The 17,114-nt window shown below is 40.6% G+C and overlaps 1 protein-coding gene across 11 annotated transcripts in view; it reads right to left on the bottom strand.

Annotated features, from left to right (window-relative positions):
* The window catches only part of PLCE1 (phospholipase C epsilon 1), a 321,945-nt gene that overhangs the window by 57,440 nt on the left and 247,391 nt on the right, over positions 1–17,114 (bottom strand). For 9 of the 11 annotated variants that reach the window (XM_045040422.1, XM_023240750.2, XM_023240751.2 and 6 more), the window contains 8 exons: positions 16,379–16,561; positions 14,289–14,406; positions 11,408–11,564; positions 8,747–8,869; positions 8,525–8,661; positions 5,660–5,898; positions 3,641–3,702; positions 3,393–3,558 (listed from right to left, as the gene is read on the bottom strand). In XM_045040422.1, coding sequence (XP_044896357.1) covers positions 3,393–3,558; positions 3,641–3,702; positions 5,660–5,898; positions 8,525–8,661; positions 8,747–8,869; positions 11,408–11,564; positions 14,289–14,406; positions 16,379–16,561 — 1,185 coding nt within the window. The remainder of the gene's footprint in view (positions 1–3,392; positions 3,559–3,640; positions 3,703–5,659; positions 5,899–8,524; positions 8,662–8,746; positions 8,870–11,407; positions 11,565–14,288; positions 14,407–16,378; positions 16,562–17,114) is intronic. The other 2 variants (XM_045040425.1, XM_045040426.1) reach the window with 1 other exon arrangement.

Raw genomic sequence — 17,114 nt, 5'->3', positions numbered from 1 at the left:
AAAATTTGATAGCAAAACCATAGGACTATTTTCCCAGCGACTATGGTCCCTTGAGGGACCTACACACAGTACATCCTGAAATGAGAGAGCCAGGCCAGTGCTCTACCTGGGCAAATATTGGTGGAGATGAAGGGGCTATTGCTGCAGCCCAAAGGAAATGAGGCCACTGATTCTTTAATGACCTGGCGAAACATTTGTACGACTGTAATCAGAATAAAATCCTCTCTGTTTAGACCCAAATTCTGCTATCAGCTAATGCCTTCACTAGGGACACATAGCACGTTAAGACTAGAAGCAAGCAGTCCTCAAGGATTTGCCTTATTGTCTACAGAGGCAAATAATGCACAAACTGCCCTTTTCCATGCCCACGGCATCATCAGTAACCAATCAACATCCTTGCCCCTTAAGCTTTGGTATGTTTATCTCTCAACCTCGTCAGGAAAGTGCTTCAGGAAACACCCTGATGAATTAGAGGAGATGACACCTATTTGCCATCCCAGATGTAGAGCTGGAAGCAGAGCTCGTGACACGTGCTCAGGTTGCAGCTCTGTAATATTTGCTCGGAGCAGCCTCTTCCTCCGTAGACTCTGTTGTGGACTATCTTAAAAGATGTCCATGTATTGGAAGGGCAAAGCATACCAAGAGGCGGATGTATCTATGAATGGGCCAACTCACTGGTTTAAAACTCCATGTAACTATTTCCATGTGGTAACAATCCAGTACTGGGGAGAGTGGCCACTAGAGTTGCTGCAAGAAAACTCAGATTGTGGAATCCCTCATATATTTATATTTTTTATGACGTCTTTGCTAGATTCTTCCATTGCACAGCATGCAGCACCCAATCTTCCCAGGTGACCTATCTCCCAGGTGGAACCGATTCTGCAGCCTAAAAACTCTCAAGGCTGTCAGCTTCTCCCAACACCTAAAGCATCAAGAGGCATGTTGCTTTGGGCTGAAGATGGCTGTGTCATGTGCCAGCAGGAGCATGAGGCTGCTTCATGTCTGTGGTGAGCCACAATGGGAAGAACGCTCACTGACTGGCAGCAGATGAGATGGTTTTTAGCAGGCAGAGACTAACGGTATTTATCTAAGTCTGCCTGACATTAAGACCACATACGGCTATTGTTGAAAGTGCTGCTATAAACATTGGGGTACAAGTGCCCCTATGCATCAGCACTCCTGTATCCCTTGAGTAAATTCCTAGCCTAAATGTCCATCAACTTATGAATGGATAAAGAAATTGTGGTTTATATACACAATGGAATACTACGTGGCAATGAGAAAGAATGAAACATGGCTTTTTGTAGCAACGTGGATGGAACTGGAGAGTGTTATGCTAAGTGAAATAAGTCATACAGAGAAAGACAGATACCATATGTTTTCACTCTTATGTGGATCCTGAGAAACTTAACAGAAGTCCATGGGGGAGGGGAAGAAAAAAAAAAGAGAGAGGTTAGAGAGGGAGAGAGCCAAAGCATAAAAGACTTTTAAAAACTGAGAATAAACTGAGGGTTGATGGGGAGTGGGAGGGAGGGGAGGGTGGGTGATGGTATTGAGGAGGGCACCTGTTGGGATGAGCACTGAGTGTTGTATGGAAACCAATTTGACAATAAAGTTCATATTAAAAAAAAAAAGACCACATACGGCTAGAAGAAGAAAACCAGGGCTTGAAATTCCAGGTAAGAACAGGGCTTTTTCTCATTTCCGATCTGTCCCGGGGAGTAAGGTGAGGAGATAACTAGGAGGGCTGAGGGAGAGCAGAGTGCTGATAAATAAAGGATGAGGAATCTTCACACTAGGTTTAACCACCTCTCTGAGTCTAGTTGAGGGGCTTTCATGCCTCATTCAAAGGCTGTGACAATCTCTACTTGGGGTGTAATGTTAAGGAGTTAGAAAAAATCTCTTTGAGGTCAATAGGGAAGTGAAGTAGGAATTAAAGTTAGGACACTGGCCCCTGCTCATTCATTTTCCTGGGAGATACACACACACACACACACACACACACACACACACACACACACACTTCATTTCTTTCCCCTAGAACTGGAACAATAGATTTCAAACTCCTTTTAACCTTGGAATTCTCTGTGCAAATGGAGGGTCATACGTAAAGCACATAAAAAGAACAGGACTTCAGCTGCAGTGGGGGTAGGAGGTGTAGCCTTCCTACTTTGCTGTTTCCTTATCTCAGTGTCCCCAGCTGAGGTCCCTGAACAGAGCACCTACTTTGAAAATCACTACTCTAGGGACACATCTTCATTTCAAAATAAAAGTACTTAGGGGTGCCCGGGTGGCTCAGTCGGTTAAGTGTCTGACTTTGGCTCAGGTCATGATCTCATGGTTTGCGAGTTCGAGCCCCACATGAGGTTCTCTGCTGTCAGCACAGAGCCCACTTCGGATCCTCTGTCCCCATCTCTCTCTGCCCCTCCCCTGCTTGCGCATGTGCACACACTCTCAAAAATAAACGTTTAAAGTACTTCAGATTTTTAGAGTTTAAAATACATATTCCTTAGTAGATAAGCTTTGGGACAGAATTTTACCCATGCTTGAGGAATAACTGGACTAATCAGGAGAACGAAGGAAGCTCAGCTCTGCTGGGGTTGTGTGAACAATGACAATTTTCACACTTAAACATCCTCCCCCCCACCTCACCCCCAACTGCACACTTCTATTCCCTGAGCCTAGGTTAGCTTCTTCCTGATGAACTCTTCTTGTAGGAGGTCAGAAAACAGGCAGCATAGATGAGGAAGTTGCAGAAAATATAACAGAGACAACTGACATGCAGATCATTGACAGTTGGTGTTTAGGTCAAACGGATGTGCTTTTTCTAGTCCAGAGACCCTTCTGAGTTTCCAAGAACATTCCCATGAATTTAAGTGTGTAGGGACAGTGCCCATAGTCTTTGCAGATTTTTGTTCCTTAAGTTGGTTACCATAGGGATGGATTGATTATCTAACAAATTGCAAATGAAAATAAACAATATTTTGGGAATAACTTCATAGAAAGCTGTATTTTCTATTATGCTTTCCTACTACATTGTATTGATTTATTTAGCATTTAGTGAAACGATCAGATAATTTTCCCATGGGAAAATCTAATTATAGTAGGAGTAGGTCAGACTAACTAGGATTTAAAAGCTATGAGTCTCAAACAAATACTTTTTTTTTTTTGGTGCCTAGAAAAAAGGTTAAGTATAGATACGAGGGAGAAAGAAAACAAAAAGAAATAGACAAAACGACAGCGTGTATAGGCAGTTTTCCCACACATCATGTTTCCTCACATTTCACACATAATAGTTTGTAAGTTCTTCAAAGGAGTAAGAAGTCAGATTTTTTGTGACTTATAGCAATTATAGCAATAATGGAAATCCCATGTCACGTGGAATTCTGTACCTGGCTGTAGAGTTCTACTGAGGACTCTCCTTTGAGCTGGTGGCCTGTGAGGTAGGTATTGTGTGAAGATTCAATGTAATAGTAGGAGAGGGGCAGCTGTAGTTCTTTAATGTTTTCCTGTGACTCATCATTTTTGGAGGCGAAATTATCTTTATCCATCAGAAACCTAGAGGAAACAAATTTTCTTAGGACTGCGTGGGAAAAATATGTATTCTTAAATGATGGGCAACAGATACTTTAAAGGTTACCTTGCAAATCCTTCAAATGACAGTAGGCCCTGATGACACATACTAACGCTAGGCTCGAACTTCTGCAAGGGATACAAAAAGAGTGTTATTTAGGTAAAGGAAACTAAGGGGAAAAAACCCACCACGTCATTTTTTAAAGATGTTCTGTTTTCATCAGGAAACATCTAAGCCAAATATTTGAACTAATATAGTTATGTAATGGTAAGAGGTAGTTTTTTAGTCCCAAAGAAAACATTTATTATATGTGCGTTTATTATACAAAGCATATTTATTTAAAAGAAAAAGGGAGAGTGAGGGAAAAGAATACAGTTCATATGAAAACAAATGGTTATCGGCATATCCAGGTGAAAATGGGGATAATAATAGCAGCTTCCGGCAGGGCTGGTGAGAGGTGAAATGAGATGATTCCCAGAGAACACTTAGTACAGTGCTCGTACTCAACAACAGTGTAATGAGCACCTTACCATGTGATCATCATCTTAATGTCGCTAGCATTTCTGGTGATCAACTGCTGAACAGTGAATCCACTGATTCCCCATCGGTTGACAGGGAGGCTGAAAACCTAGACTTGATCCTGCAGCATGTGACGCAGCCATCATGAGTGTGTCACTCCATGTCCTACCACCCTCTAGTGGAAGCCATCATCATATCTTGCCAGGTTACTGTGACAACTTCCCACCTGGTCTCTCTGCTCCCACTCCATCCCAACACAGTTCATTTTCCAATGGGGCCAGAGTGACCTCTTGAGAACATAAATCAAATTATGTTAGTCCCCTGCTCAAAAATTTCCAACAGCTTCCTATGTCACACGGACTAAAGTCAAACTCCTCACCATGGCCTAAAATGCCTAGATGATTCAGCCCCTGCCTACCCATCTGGAATCACGTCTACCATTGTGCCTCTGGCTTATGTGGCTCCCACTACATCAGCCTTTTTGTTGTCTCGCTCCTGTCTCAGTCTTTGAGCTTGTTCCTGCTGGTCTGGAATGTTCTTTTTGCAGACCTTCACATGGTTTATTGATTCAGGACTCAGCTCCACTCTCACCTCCTCAGAGTGGCCTGTGCTTACTCCTCTCAGCCTTCTGCATCACTGCATCCCCTTACTCTGCTTGATTTTTTCAGAACCCATGAATACCTAAAAGTACATTCTCTCTGTATTTGTTTATTGTCTGCCTCATCCACTAGGTGAAGGCCAGAATGTGGGCTTATTTACTACTATATTCCCAGGTCCAGGAACAGAGCCATAGTAGGAGCTAATAAATATTCATGAAATGATCAAAGAAGTTGAAAACCTAGTCTACTAATTTTATTACATGCCAGAACAACAAGAAGGTATCATGTACTGATTCCTTGTAAGAGTCACTGAGAGAAGGCTTGAGATCTATGATACCTATACGTTAAATAAGGACACTTATATATATACATATATATGCATATATACATACATATATATATAGTATATATATGTATATATGTATATATGTATATATATATGTACACATGTATATATGTATACATATATATATGTATATATGTATATATATATATACATGTATATATATAGTATATATATAGTATATATATATAGTATATATATATGTATATATATACATGTATATATGTATATATGTATATATGTATATATATATATATGTATATATGTATACATATATATATGTATATATATACATATATATAGTATATATATATAGTATATATATATGTATATATATATGTATATATGTATATATGTATATATGTATATATATAGTATATAGTATATATATGTATATATATATGTATATATGTATATATGTATATATATAGTATATATATAGTATATATATGTATATATATATATGTATATATATGTGTATATATATGGTATTAAATCAAGCCCCTCTGTTTCTGTCCCAGACTAGAAGGCTTTGGAAAGAAGTATAGACACAGTATGTTTAGCAGAAAATAATTACAATAGTCAGAGGCTCTACCCAGATGTGCATATGAAATGGGTACAAACCTGGATGATGCTGAGGATTTCATCATAAGTGCAGTGTTCTCCTTGGCAGTTCACTAGGAAGTCATTGAGCTGGAGGATGCCAACCCCAAACACGCCCAAGGATGTGCTCTCGACCCCAGTGCCGTTTGTCACGATACTTGCAGCAGCAATGGCATCAGATATCTGCCTCTGGTTGTCTGACAGCTGCTGTTTACTCTTAATGAACAACCCCAAATCCGAGACGTTTCTGGTCAATAAATCTGAAACAGAACCACCCACAGAACATGGACAAGTTAGCCAGAATCTTTCACAAAGTTCATTTTGGAGATAATGGCGTTGTGGAATTGGTAAGCTGCAGAAATTCTTCACTGATCTGTCTAAACAAGCCGTCAAACTCCATGCCTGCCCCTGGCTTCACATAGTTGAAGGAACAACAAATGAATCAATGAATAAATAAAAGAAACTAAGAGAGAACGAGGTCAATGATCTTGAAAGCCCATGAGCTCAAGGTTTTAGATGAGAACTAAATGTACATGCAATTGGGGACTTCAGGCTGAATTTGAACTTTGGTTTTTGAGGATAACTGCAGTTTTGCTTTTAGAGACAATGAAGGTGTACCCTTAAAATTACAGTTGTTTTGTACTTCAGGGAATGTAATTGTAAGCATTTGTGTGCAGGTTTCAGGGTGAAAATAAGTTTTCAACTGATTTGGAATTGAAACTGATCAATGAAACTTATTGTATGCTAAGAGTATGTTAAGTTTTGTAAGAAACTGCCAAACTCTTTTCCAAAGTGGCTGTGCCATTTTACCTTTTGACCAGCGATGTTCCACATTGGCACCACATTTATGGCCAGTTATTTTATTTAATTCTTGCCCCTTTGGAAGAGAAGCTGGCAGTTCCTAAACACAGGCTTACCCATACGATTTAGCAACTGCGTTCCCAGGCTTTTCCCCAAAGGAGTCGAAAACTTATGTCCACACAAAAACATGCACACAGATATTTATAGTAGCTTCATTCATAATTGCTAAAACTGTGAAGCACCAAGATGTCCCTCAAAAGGTGACTGGATAAACAGTGGTACACCCATACAGTGGAGTATTATTCAGTGACAAAAAGAAATGAGCTATTGAGCTGTGAAAAAACATCGGGGAGCCTTAAATACATACTGCTAAGAGAAAGAAGCCAATCTGAAAAGACCACATACAAACTGTATGATTCCAGCTATCTGACATTCTGGAAAAGAAAGAACTATGGAGACAGGAAAAAGGGGTTCAGAGGGAAGGTGGGAAGAATGAAAAGGTGGGGAACGGGATTTTTAAGACATTGAAAGTATTGCGTATGATACTGTAATGGTAGATCCATGTGCTTATACTTCTGTCAAAGCCCATAGCATGTACCACACAGTGAACACTCAACTGTGGACTTCATTCGTTAATACCATGTCAATATCAGCTCAACTGTCACATACCACACTAATACAAGATATTAATAATAGGAAAAACAGTGTATGTTGGGGAGGGGAGAGTATGGTTGACCCTCAAACAACATGGGTTTGACTATGTGGGTCCACGTGTATGCAGAGCTTTTCGATAAACACAGTATAATACTGTAAATGTATTTTCTCTTCCTTATAATTTTCTTAATAATAATGTCTTTTCTCTAGCTTACTTTATTATAAGAATATAACACATGATACACATACAAAATATGGATTAATCAACTGTTATTGCTATCATTAAGGCTTTTGGTCAAGAGCAGGCTATTAGTAGTTAAGTTTGGGGGAGACAAAGGTTAACCCTTTGGATTTCTGACTGCATGGGGGATCCGCATCCCTAACCCTTGCTTTGCTCCAGGGTGAACTGTATACGGGAACTCTTTGTACTTTACAATCATTTTTCTGTAAGCCTAAAACAGCTCTAAAAAATAATGTCTGTTAATTTTTGGGCGCCTGCGTGACTTAGTCGGTTAAGCGTCTGACTTTGGCTGAGGTCATTATCTCATGGCTCGTGAGTTTGAGCCCCGCATCGAGCTTTGTGCTGACAGCTCAGAGCCTGGAGCCTGCTTCGGATTCTGTGTCTCCCTCTCTCTCTCTGCCCCTCCCCTGCTCACACTCTGTCTCTCAAAAATAAATAAACATAAACAAATTTTTTTAAAAGATTTTTTTTTAACAGGTACAACTACTTGACTAATCCATAGTTATGCACATTTTATGACTAAAGTAGAAAAGGTGAATTTTCTTAGCTGAGGACAATGTAAGTTTTTAGGTAATAAAAAAGCAACTGAAAGAGGGCAGTTTCTCTTGTTTCTGCTTTTTTGTGTTTCTAGTTGTCAGCAAGAACAGAAGAGAAAAATAGTAGGCTGACAATGCATCAGTGGTGATGACAGAATAGGGTTTTTGATGTGGTTGGTGACGGTGGTAGTGGTGAGTGGGACAGAGGAGGCAGACATCTTGGTTTACCCACTAGGACAAGTGCCCTGGATGTTCAGCAGGAGTGCTCTTCTCGGGTCACTAAAGACTCCTCTTGTCAACGGACAGACACCCTCACCCTGGGGTTGAGCACCGTCGGCCTGCAGGCAGGGAGGATATGGGTGGTGCACCACACACCTAGTGGATGTTGGACACAGGTGGGAGAGGGTTTTCCGTTGTCAGAATGACTGGAAGACTCTATTGATTAAATATCCTGGAATGCATAAACAGACTCAGACCATGATGCATTTCCTTGCTGAAAATGCCGGTAGCACCTATCCCCCCTCAAAGCGTTTCATCACGCCACAGGGAACAGCACGCCATGTGGAACGGGCTGAAGGTTCGTGTGACTGGACCTCTCATCTTCGTTTTTAGATAGAAAGGCCTCAACGGGAAATATAAAACCGTTCCACAAACCTAGGTCAGGCTGAAGATCGCTGGTGTTTTCGTCAATTGTTAGGTTGGTGTAGAGTGGCACCGACTCGGAGCCGGCTCGGTTGCAGGGCACGGCGTAGACGTCGAAGAGGTCCTTCAGGTCCTTGCGGCTCCTCACACTGGACGGGGAGTGGAAAACACTCACGTTTAGTATTGTTACAAAGATGGGGGGCTGAGGAAGGGCAGGAAGACAGCACGCCGTACCTGAATGATTTGAACAGCTCAACGAATTCAACAAAGCTCATGTTACTGTCTGAAACCATGAAGCTCTGGAAACCTTTCATTCCGCCTTTGATCCTCCCGTGCCAGCTGCTGCTGCTCCAAGCACTGCAACAAAGACATGGCCTTAACAGACATGGCCACTGTGCCCCAGGGATGTCCTCTGACGGCGCATGAGCAAAGACCTGGACCGCAGGCCATTCAGGATTGAGGCTGTTTTCCAGACCCTCTTTTCACTTCTCTCAAAACTAATCTATAGTGTGTCAGAGCAAACACCTCATTCAGTGAAACCGTGTCATGTTCACAGCCTACTCAATAGGGCCATGAGGCTAAGGGTAATGTTCCTCTACTAACTAACACAGTTCTTTGGAATCACAGGTCAATGGGGGGGGGGGGGATGAACTTAAATTCAATGTTTCTGAAGTATTATTTTTTTTCCCAAAAGTGCTCAATTTTTTCCAAAAATTGAGTAATTTTTCCAAATTACTCAAGTATAACCTATGGGAAATTATGCATGTTCTTTCCTATATTCTAAATTATAGAAACACATTGGAGAAGAAAGTCCGTATCAATGTCTTCTCTTTTTCCTTTCTTCACCAGTTATTAGATGAAAACAAGGAAGGACTTTTAATATTAATGGAAAATGTGAGTCACAAAAATATTAAGAATGGAAAGAAGCCAACTCTGCCTAGAATATATCTGCACCTGCCAAGGCTGTATATTCGATATAAAAATACCAGTCACTCGGTCAAAACCTCACTCTAGCTGTTTCACAACATTTTTATTTTCTATACTGGTTCCCTGACAAGATAATTTAAGAAATATTTTGGCTGGTTTTTAGTCAAATAAATAAACAGGATCTTCCTTTTTTTCACTTTTGTTTTTTGTGCTTTATTTTATTGTTTTGACTTTTTGAAATGTTTCAAATATGTAAGTACAGAGAAGATTGTAATGAATAGCCAGTTTATCCTCAATCTTGCTAACAGTGTTTGTTCATGGAAAATTATTTTGCGTTGACATCTGAAGGTCACATCTATACATGGACGAAAATTACAAAAGGATGGATTTACAGTCCTTTGTAGGCATGGGTTGTTGATCCCCTGTGGTGTTGGAAACAAGAGGGTGGAGGTTCAGGAAGATGAAAAAGGTTGGATAAGGTGGCTTATCATTTGCCACTGTCTGCAGGAACCTTTAGGAAACTCTGTCCACTGTCTCTCTTTCTAAGGCTCAGCCTTGCCTTCTCCTTGAACAGCATTCGGGGTGATTTTTCTTCCTTGCCTTCTCTTTTCTTTCTGTTGTAGTTTACTCGGTGGGCACTGACTCCTGTCTTCTTGTGGGAGGGCTCTGTGATCTTGCATCTAGCATATTAGTTCTACCTCTTTGGAAAGATTTTCCTCCCTTACTCTGGCCTTCCCTTTCCTGCTCCCGAGTGATTGAAATAAAGGAGAAGCCACTCAATCTAAGTTCTCTGGCTCTTTTATTCACCCAGGATACTGTACAGGCTGAAATAGCACTAAGCTGACAGAAAAGTTGCAAGAGGGTACAAAGAATTCCCATGTACCTTTCACCCAGTTTCACTGAGTATAGAAATCTGAATGTATAAGGCATAAATTATGTTCATTATTCACGTTGTAAAAGAATGCTTCCCTTTAAAAGATGATTTACTACATGTAGGGTTCTTATCAGTAGCAAACTTCCTTGAGAGCGTCAGAAAGAGAGAAAGTGTGTGTGTATAATGTTTCCAAAGCCAGTGTCTACACAGATCCATTTCCTCCTCCAATCCCTCTGATAAAGTAAAGAGTGCCTATTTTATCTTGGTTCTGTCTGAACCTCTGAATTTCTTAAACTTTTTGAGGGGTCGAGGGAGATGGTGTGGCATTCTAATTCCTTTGGAAAGCTTTCATGTTAATATTATTTCTTCTGAGAGGGTAGATGTTTCAAATCTGTAATTTACACGGACTTTATAAGTAATTTACTATAATACCAGCTTTAGAATTACACCTAGCATACCCAATTTGCTCTAATACATTCATTTCTACAGACATGTATCTTATGTATGAGATGGTATAAAATATATTTCACCTATCAGCAAAGGGTAAAGTAGCTTCTATTAAAACTTAATTTATTCCTCAGAATAGTGCTATCCAATAGAAGTTTTGGCAATGAAACAAGTGTTCTATATCTGCACTGTTCAGTATTGTAGCCACTGGCCACTTGTAGCTATGGAACACTTTTAATGTGCATAGTGTGACTGAGGAACTGAATTTTAAATTTTATTTAATTTTAATATATTTAAAATTGAATTTAAATAGCTATTATTATCCCCCCAGCCCCCACCCCACCATGGCCAGTGGCTACCATATTCGACAAAGCAACTTTAGAAAATCATAGATCAGGTGTTGTTAGTGCTATGACCTTTGAAGGATTAGTCTGTCTAATAATTAGGAGTAATTATAGTAATATGAGAAGGTAGGAGTGCAAAATCAGGGAAATTGAAAGTATTTAAAAATTGTGGGTTTTTCAGTTTTCAATGTAATCGTTAACTCAAAATTAGAGAGAGACTTTCCACAGAGCACTGGAAGATGCCCTTTGACATAACTTGAATGATATGAAGGGTCCTTCTGTTTTATCATGTTAAGGCCCCACCTGGACGGGCTCTTGTTTGAAGAAGACAGCACAGGGGAAGACACTGGCCTGTTGGGAGATGATGTCCCGGCAGACAAGTTAGGGGACCCAGCCGTGGTCAAAGAGTGGGCTCTTCTGGAAGGCAGAGTGTTAGGAGGGCTCATGATGGCATTTGCCTCTGTGAGAGAGAAAGACAGAAACGAGACAATGACACCAGTTATCCTTTCCCTAGAGATCAAAGAAAAACCAAAGATGCTTCTGAATGTCTGAGCGAATCAATTTATGCAGGCAATCTCTATACAACAAACATCAAAATATTCTGATGAATGGACTAATGTGGTGAGTTCTCAACTTAGCTGCGTATTAGAATCATTTGGGGAACTTAAAAATATAGAGATGTTAGGGTCCCAGCCAGAGGGTGCTGGAATCAGTTTGGCTGGGGTGTGGCCAGGGGCATCCAGATATTTTATTTATTTATTTATTTATTTATTTATTTATTTATTTATTTCCTTTTAATGTTTATTTATTTTTGAGAGACAGAGACAGAGCAGGGGAGGGGCAGAGAGAGGGAGACACAGAATCCAAAACAGGCTCCAGGCTCTGAGCTATAAGCACAGAGCCCAAGGTGGGATTTGAACCCACACATGGTGAGATCATGACCTGAGCTGAAGTCAGATGCTTGACCGAGCCACCCAGGCACCCCCAGATATTTATTTATTTATTTATTTATTTATTTATTTATTTATTTATTTATTTAATTTATTAATTTATATTATTTTTTAAAATTTAAATCCAAGTTAGTTAACATGTAGTGTAATAATGATTTCAGTAATATAATTTAGTGATTCATCACTTACATATAACACCCAGTGCTCACCCTAACAAGTGTCCTCATTAATGTCTCTCACCCATTTAGCCCATTCCCCCACCAACACCCCTCCAGCAACCCTTGGTTTGTTCTCTGTATTTAAGAGTCTCTTACGGTTTGCCTACCTCTCTGTTTCTATCTTATTTTTCCTTCCCTTCCCCTATGTTCATCTGTTCTATTTCTTAAATTCCACATGTGAGTGAAATCGTATGATATTTGTCTTTCTCTGACTGAATTATTTCACTTAGCATAATACACTCTAGTTCCATTCATGTTGTTGCAATGGCACGATTTCATTCTTTCTGATTGCCGAGTACTATTCCATTGTGTATATATACCACATCTTGTTTATCCATTCATCAGCTGATAGACATTTAAGCTCTTTCCATATGTTGGCTATTGTCAATAGTGCCGTTATAAACATTGGGGTGCATGTGCCCCTTCAAAACAGCACACCTGTATCCTTTGGATAAATACCTAATGGTGCAATTGCTGGGTTGTACGGTAGTTCTATTTGAGGAACCTCCATATTGTTTTGCAGAGTGGCTGCACCAGTTTGCATTCCCACCAGCAGTGCAAAAGGGTTCCTCTTTCTCTGCATCCTCGCCAACATCTGTCGTTACCTGAGTTAATTTTAGCCATTCTGACTGGTGTGAGGTGGTATCTCATTGTGGTTTTGATTTGTATTTCCCTGATGATGAGTGTTGTTGAGCATTTTTTTCATATCCATCTGGATGTCTTCTTTGGAAAAGTGTCTATTTATGTCTTTTGCCCATTTCTTCACTGGATTATTTGTTTTTGGGGTGTTGAGTTTGATAAGTTCTTTATAGATTTTGGATACTAACCCCTTATCTGCTATGTCATTTGCAAATATATTCTCCCATTTGGTCAGTTGCCTTTTAGTTTCACTGATTATTTCCTCTGCTGTGCAGAAGCCTTTGTCTTGATGAGGTCCCAATATTTTATTTTTGCTTGTGTTTCCTTTGCCTCCAGAGACACATCAAGTAAGAAGTTGCTGCAGCTGAGGTCAAAGAGGTTGTTGCCTGTTTCTCCTCTGGGATTTTGATGGTTTCCTGTCTCACGTTTAGGTCTTTCATCCATTTTGAGTTTCTTTTTGTGTATGGTGTAAGAAAGTGGTGCAGGTTCATTTTCCTGCATGTCACTGTCCAGTTTTCCCAGCACCATACTAAAGAGACTGTCTTTTTTCCTTTGGATGTTCTTTTCTGCTTTGTCAAAGGTTAGTTGACCATATGTTTGTGGGTCCATTTCTGGGTTCTCTATTCTGTTCCATTGATCTGAGTGTCTTTTTTTGTGCCGGTACCATACTGTCTTGATGATTACAGCTTTGTAATGTAGCTTGAAGTCTGGGATTGTGATGCCTCCAGCTTAGTTTTCTTTTTCAGGATTGCTATGGCTATTCAGGGTCTTTTCTAGTTCCACACAAATTTTAGGATTGTTTGTTCTAGCTCTGTGAAGAATGCTCGTGTTATTTTGATAGAGATTGCACTGAATGTGTAGATTGCTTTGGGTAGTATCGACACCTTAATAGTATTTGTTCTTTCAATCCATGAGCATGAACTGTTTTTCCATTTGTGTGTGTGTGTGTGTGTGTGTGTGTGTGTGTGTGTGTCTCCAATTTCTTTCTTTCATAAGCTTTCTTTTCAGTGTATAGATTTTTTACTTCTTTGGTTAGATTTATTCCTAGGTATTTAGTGGTTTGCCCCCAGATGTTAAAAAAAAAAAATCTCAGTCACGTTTGAGAATCAGTGGTCTAATCCTCCACCTTGTATTTTATATATCTCACATCCCCTGTCTATAAGGCCTAGTTAATTAATGATAATCTTCTTTGAAGTACACTGTACTTGCTGAAATACCCCTTGGGTTCCATCATCTAGTTAAATACAAAGGTAAGTATATTTAACAAGACAAAGAGTTTTGTTAAGAATGCACACAAGACTTAAATCATATTTGAAAACCAAATGCATATTTTTCCCTGTAAAATAAAACATCTCTAATGTCAATATGTGGCTTTACCTGATTCTTCTTGTTCATTCATATCTTGAGGGTCAGAACCACTCCGGCTGCGACACTCTCTGTGCATTTTGGCTTTTCGGGTGGCCATCTCATCGTCGGCTGCCTCTCCGCTCTCACCCTGGGAACACACACGTGTCGATACCTCTCATTCTGTGTTTCTCTCCCTCCTGGCACTGCTTTAGCTCAGGTGCGTCCCTATTTTCTGACTGCCTTCAATATCCCTGGCCCCAAACCAGTATAGACCCCTGTGAAGGCTGACCAAGTATTCTCACATTACACTATCCCACTTGTTTTTGCTATACAGCAGCACTCGGAGGTGGAGGGGGAGGGCACAGGGAGGGCTGATAAGAGCAGGCAAAGGACCCCTGGAGTCACAGAGACCAAATTATGAAGCAGACAAAGCTCAGCTTAGGCATCAACAGCCTCTAATATGCAAAGAGTGGGACTTTTTCTAGATAACCATGGAGAAAATATACTATTGTGTTATAGTGATAACATATATATAGTATAATATATAATATATAGTGGTAACTAACCAAATATTTTCTGCCATGGTAAAAACCATAAAGCCTACCAACTTTTTTTTTTTAAAGCTTTTGGGGAACCTGAAGATTTGTTCCTTCCTGATAGTCATGGCTGTATATCAAATTTATAAGACCAATGCTTCTTTTTTAAAAAAATTTTTAAATGTTTATTTATTTTTGAGACAGAGAGAGACAGAGCATGAATGAGGGAGTGGCAGAGAGAGAGGGAGACACAGAATGTGAAGCAGGCTCCAGGCTCTGAGCTGTCAGCACAGAGCTTGACGTGGGGCTCGAACTCGTCAACTGTGAGATCATGACCTGAGCCGAAGTTGGACACTCAACTGACTGAGCCACTCAGGTGCCCCCTTCTTCTTTTTTTTTAAAGGTCTATTTATTTTCAGAGAGAGAGAGAGAGAGAGACAGAGAGAGCGAGCAGGGGAGGGGTAGAGAGGGAGAGACAGAGAATCCCAAACAGGCTCAGCACCATCAGTGTAGAACCTGATATGGGGCTCAAATCCACGAACCATGAGATCATGACCTGAGCCAAGATCAAGAGTCAGACACTTACTGGCTGAGTCACCCAGGTGCCCCATCTTAACCACTTTTAAGTCTACAGTAAAGCCTACCATCTTAACCACTTTTAAGTCTACAGTAGTGTTAACTCTATGTGCCTTGTTGTGCAACAGATCTCTAGAACTTTTTCCTCCTACAAAACTGAAACTCTATATGCAATCAAAAAGAACTCCCCCTATAGCACCCCCCTCCCCGTCCCTGTCCCCTGGCAACCACCATTCTACTTTCTGTTTCTAAGAGTTTGACCACTCTAGGTACCTCATAGAAGTGGAATCATGCAGCATTTGTCCTTTTGCGACTGGCTTATTTCACTTAGGATAATGCCGTCAAGGTTCAGCTACACTGTAGTACGACAGGATTTCCTTCTTTTTTTGGAAGCCTGAACACCATTCCATTATATGTATACATCACCTTTTCATTCATGGATGGACATTCAAATTGCTTCTCTCGACAATTAAGTTAGTTTCTACATTTAGCATTTTGGCCTTGTAAGACCTTCATAAGCGTGATCCCTGGTCTTTTTAGCCTTTGCTTACCCACCACAGAGCCTGTGTTCCAGCTTGGAGCAGGAACCTGGAACTACATGTGCTTCCCTGAACAAGCCAAGTCTTTTCATGCCTCCCTGCTGCCTCCTCTGCCAGAAATGCTTTCCCCCGTGTTGTCCAACAAATCCTATACACCCTTCATGACCCATCTGTCCGCTTCCCTACGAAGCCTGTTCTGCCTGCGTCCTAGCCCTAAATCTTCCTTCTCTCTCCTCCCAGAGCACTTTGTGGATAGCTTGATAATGACTCTTACTGAATACTCATTGTTTGTGGCCCCTGACTTTTTCCTGACTCCATTCTTAACAAGGGGACTGGCACCAGGAGATGCTCAGTAAGCCCTGAGCATCTTGTCCCCAACCCAAATGATCTAAGGTAGTTTCTGGCGACATAGACCATAAATGGTGCTGGATGATTGGGTTTGGTGCTTGATAAACAAGTAACACTCTACCCTTATAAGGATTTTCTTCTTTTTCTTGGTAGTGCTTATGCCCAAGGTGTTGTTTCTCTGCACATTGGGCTTCTCGGCACTCTTTGCTGATGTCCCGGGGCTGGGGTTTCGTGTACTCCACCGCCTGCCACCAAACAACTCCACGGCGTGAGCCAAAGTTGGGCCTTCGTACCGTCCATCTTCCTGTAAAAGAATCACATTCTGAACACTTAAAGGAACAGCAAGCAATGGGGAAGTATATATATGAATGGCTTCTAGTAAATTCCCAGAGGTGGAGGAGCACAGGCAGTTTCTGAAGACTAGTGATCTGGCCACCCAAGTGGTTCTGTTTTCTAACCATCAGGACTCTCTGTTGGGAATTTCATCATATCCTCTGTTGTCCTGGTCACATCCCTGCTGAGTTCCAGTAAGTGATGTGCTTCAAGGGGGCCACATTCAAGTGGGATTAAAAAAACTTCTCCTTCCCAGTTTCAGAGGTTACATTCCAGAATGTAGGAACATTCACGAAGATGCATTTTGCATTTTAGGGCTCTGGAGGACTTAAGAGGTGTGTGTGTGTGTGTGTGTGTGTGTGTGTGTGTGTGTGTGAATCTACTTAAATAAAACCAAGTTCTATTTGTATTGCATCATTCCAGGTTTTGTTTTTTCTAGTTTGATGGTTGGGACAGTTTGATTTGAAATATAGAGTATGTGGCATATGTGAAATTTACTTTGGAGGGCTCTGGGGAGATAACCA

Source organism: Felis catus, chromosome D2 (genome assembly GCF_018350175.1).
Source record: "Felis catus isolate Fca126 chromosome D2, F.catus_Fca126_mat1.0, whole genome shotgun sequence".
NCBI lineage: Eukaryota > Metazoa > Chordata > Mammalia > Carnivora > Felidae > Felis > Felis catus.
The sequence above is the reverse complement of the archived record's forward strand: the minus strand, read 5'-3'. Positions and strand labels throughout refer to the sequence as shown.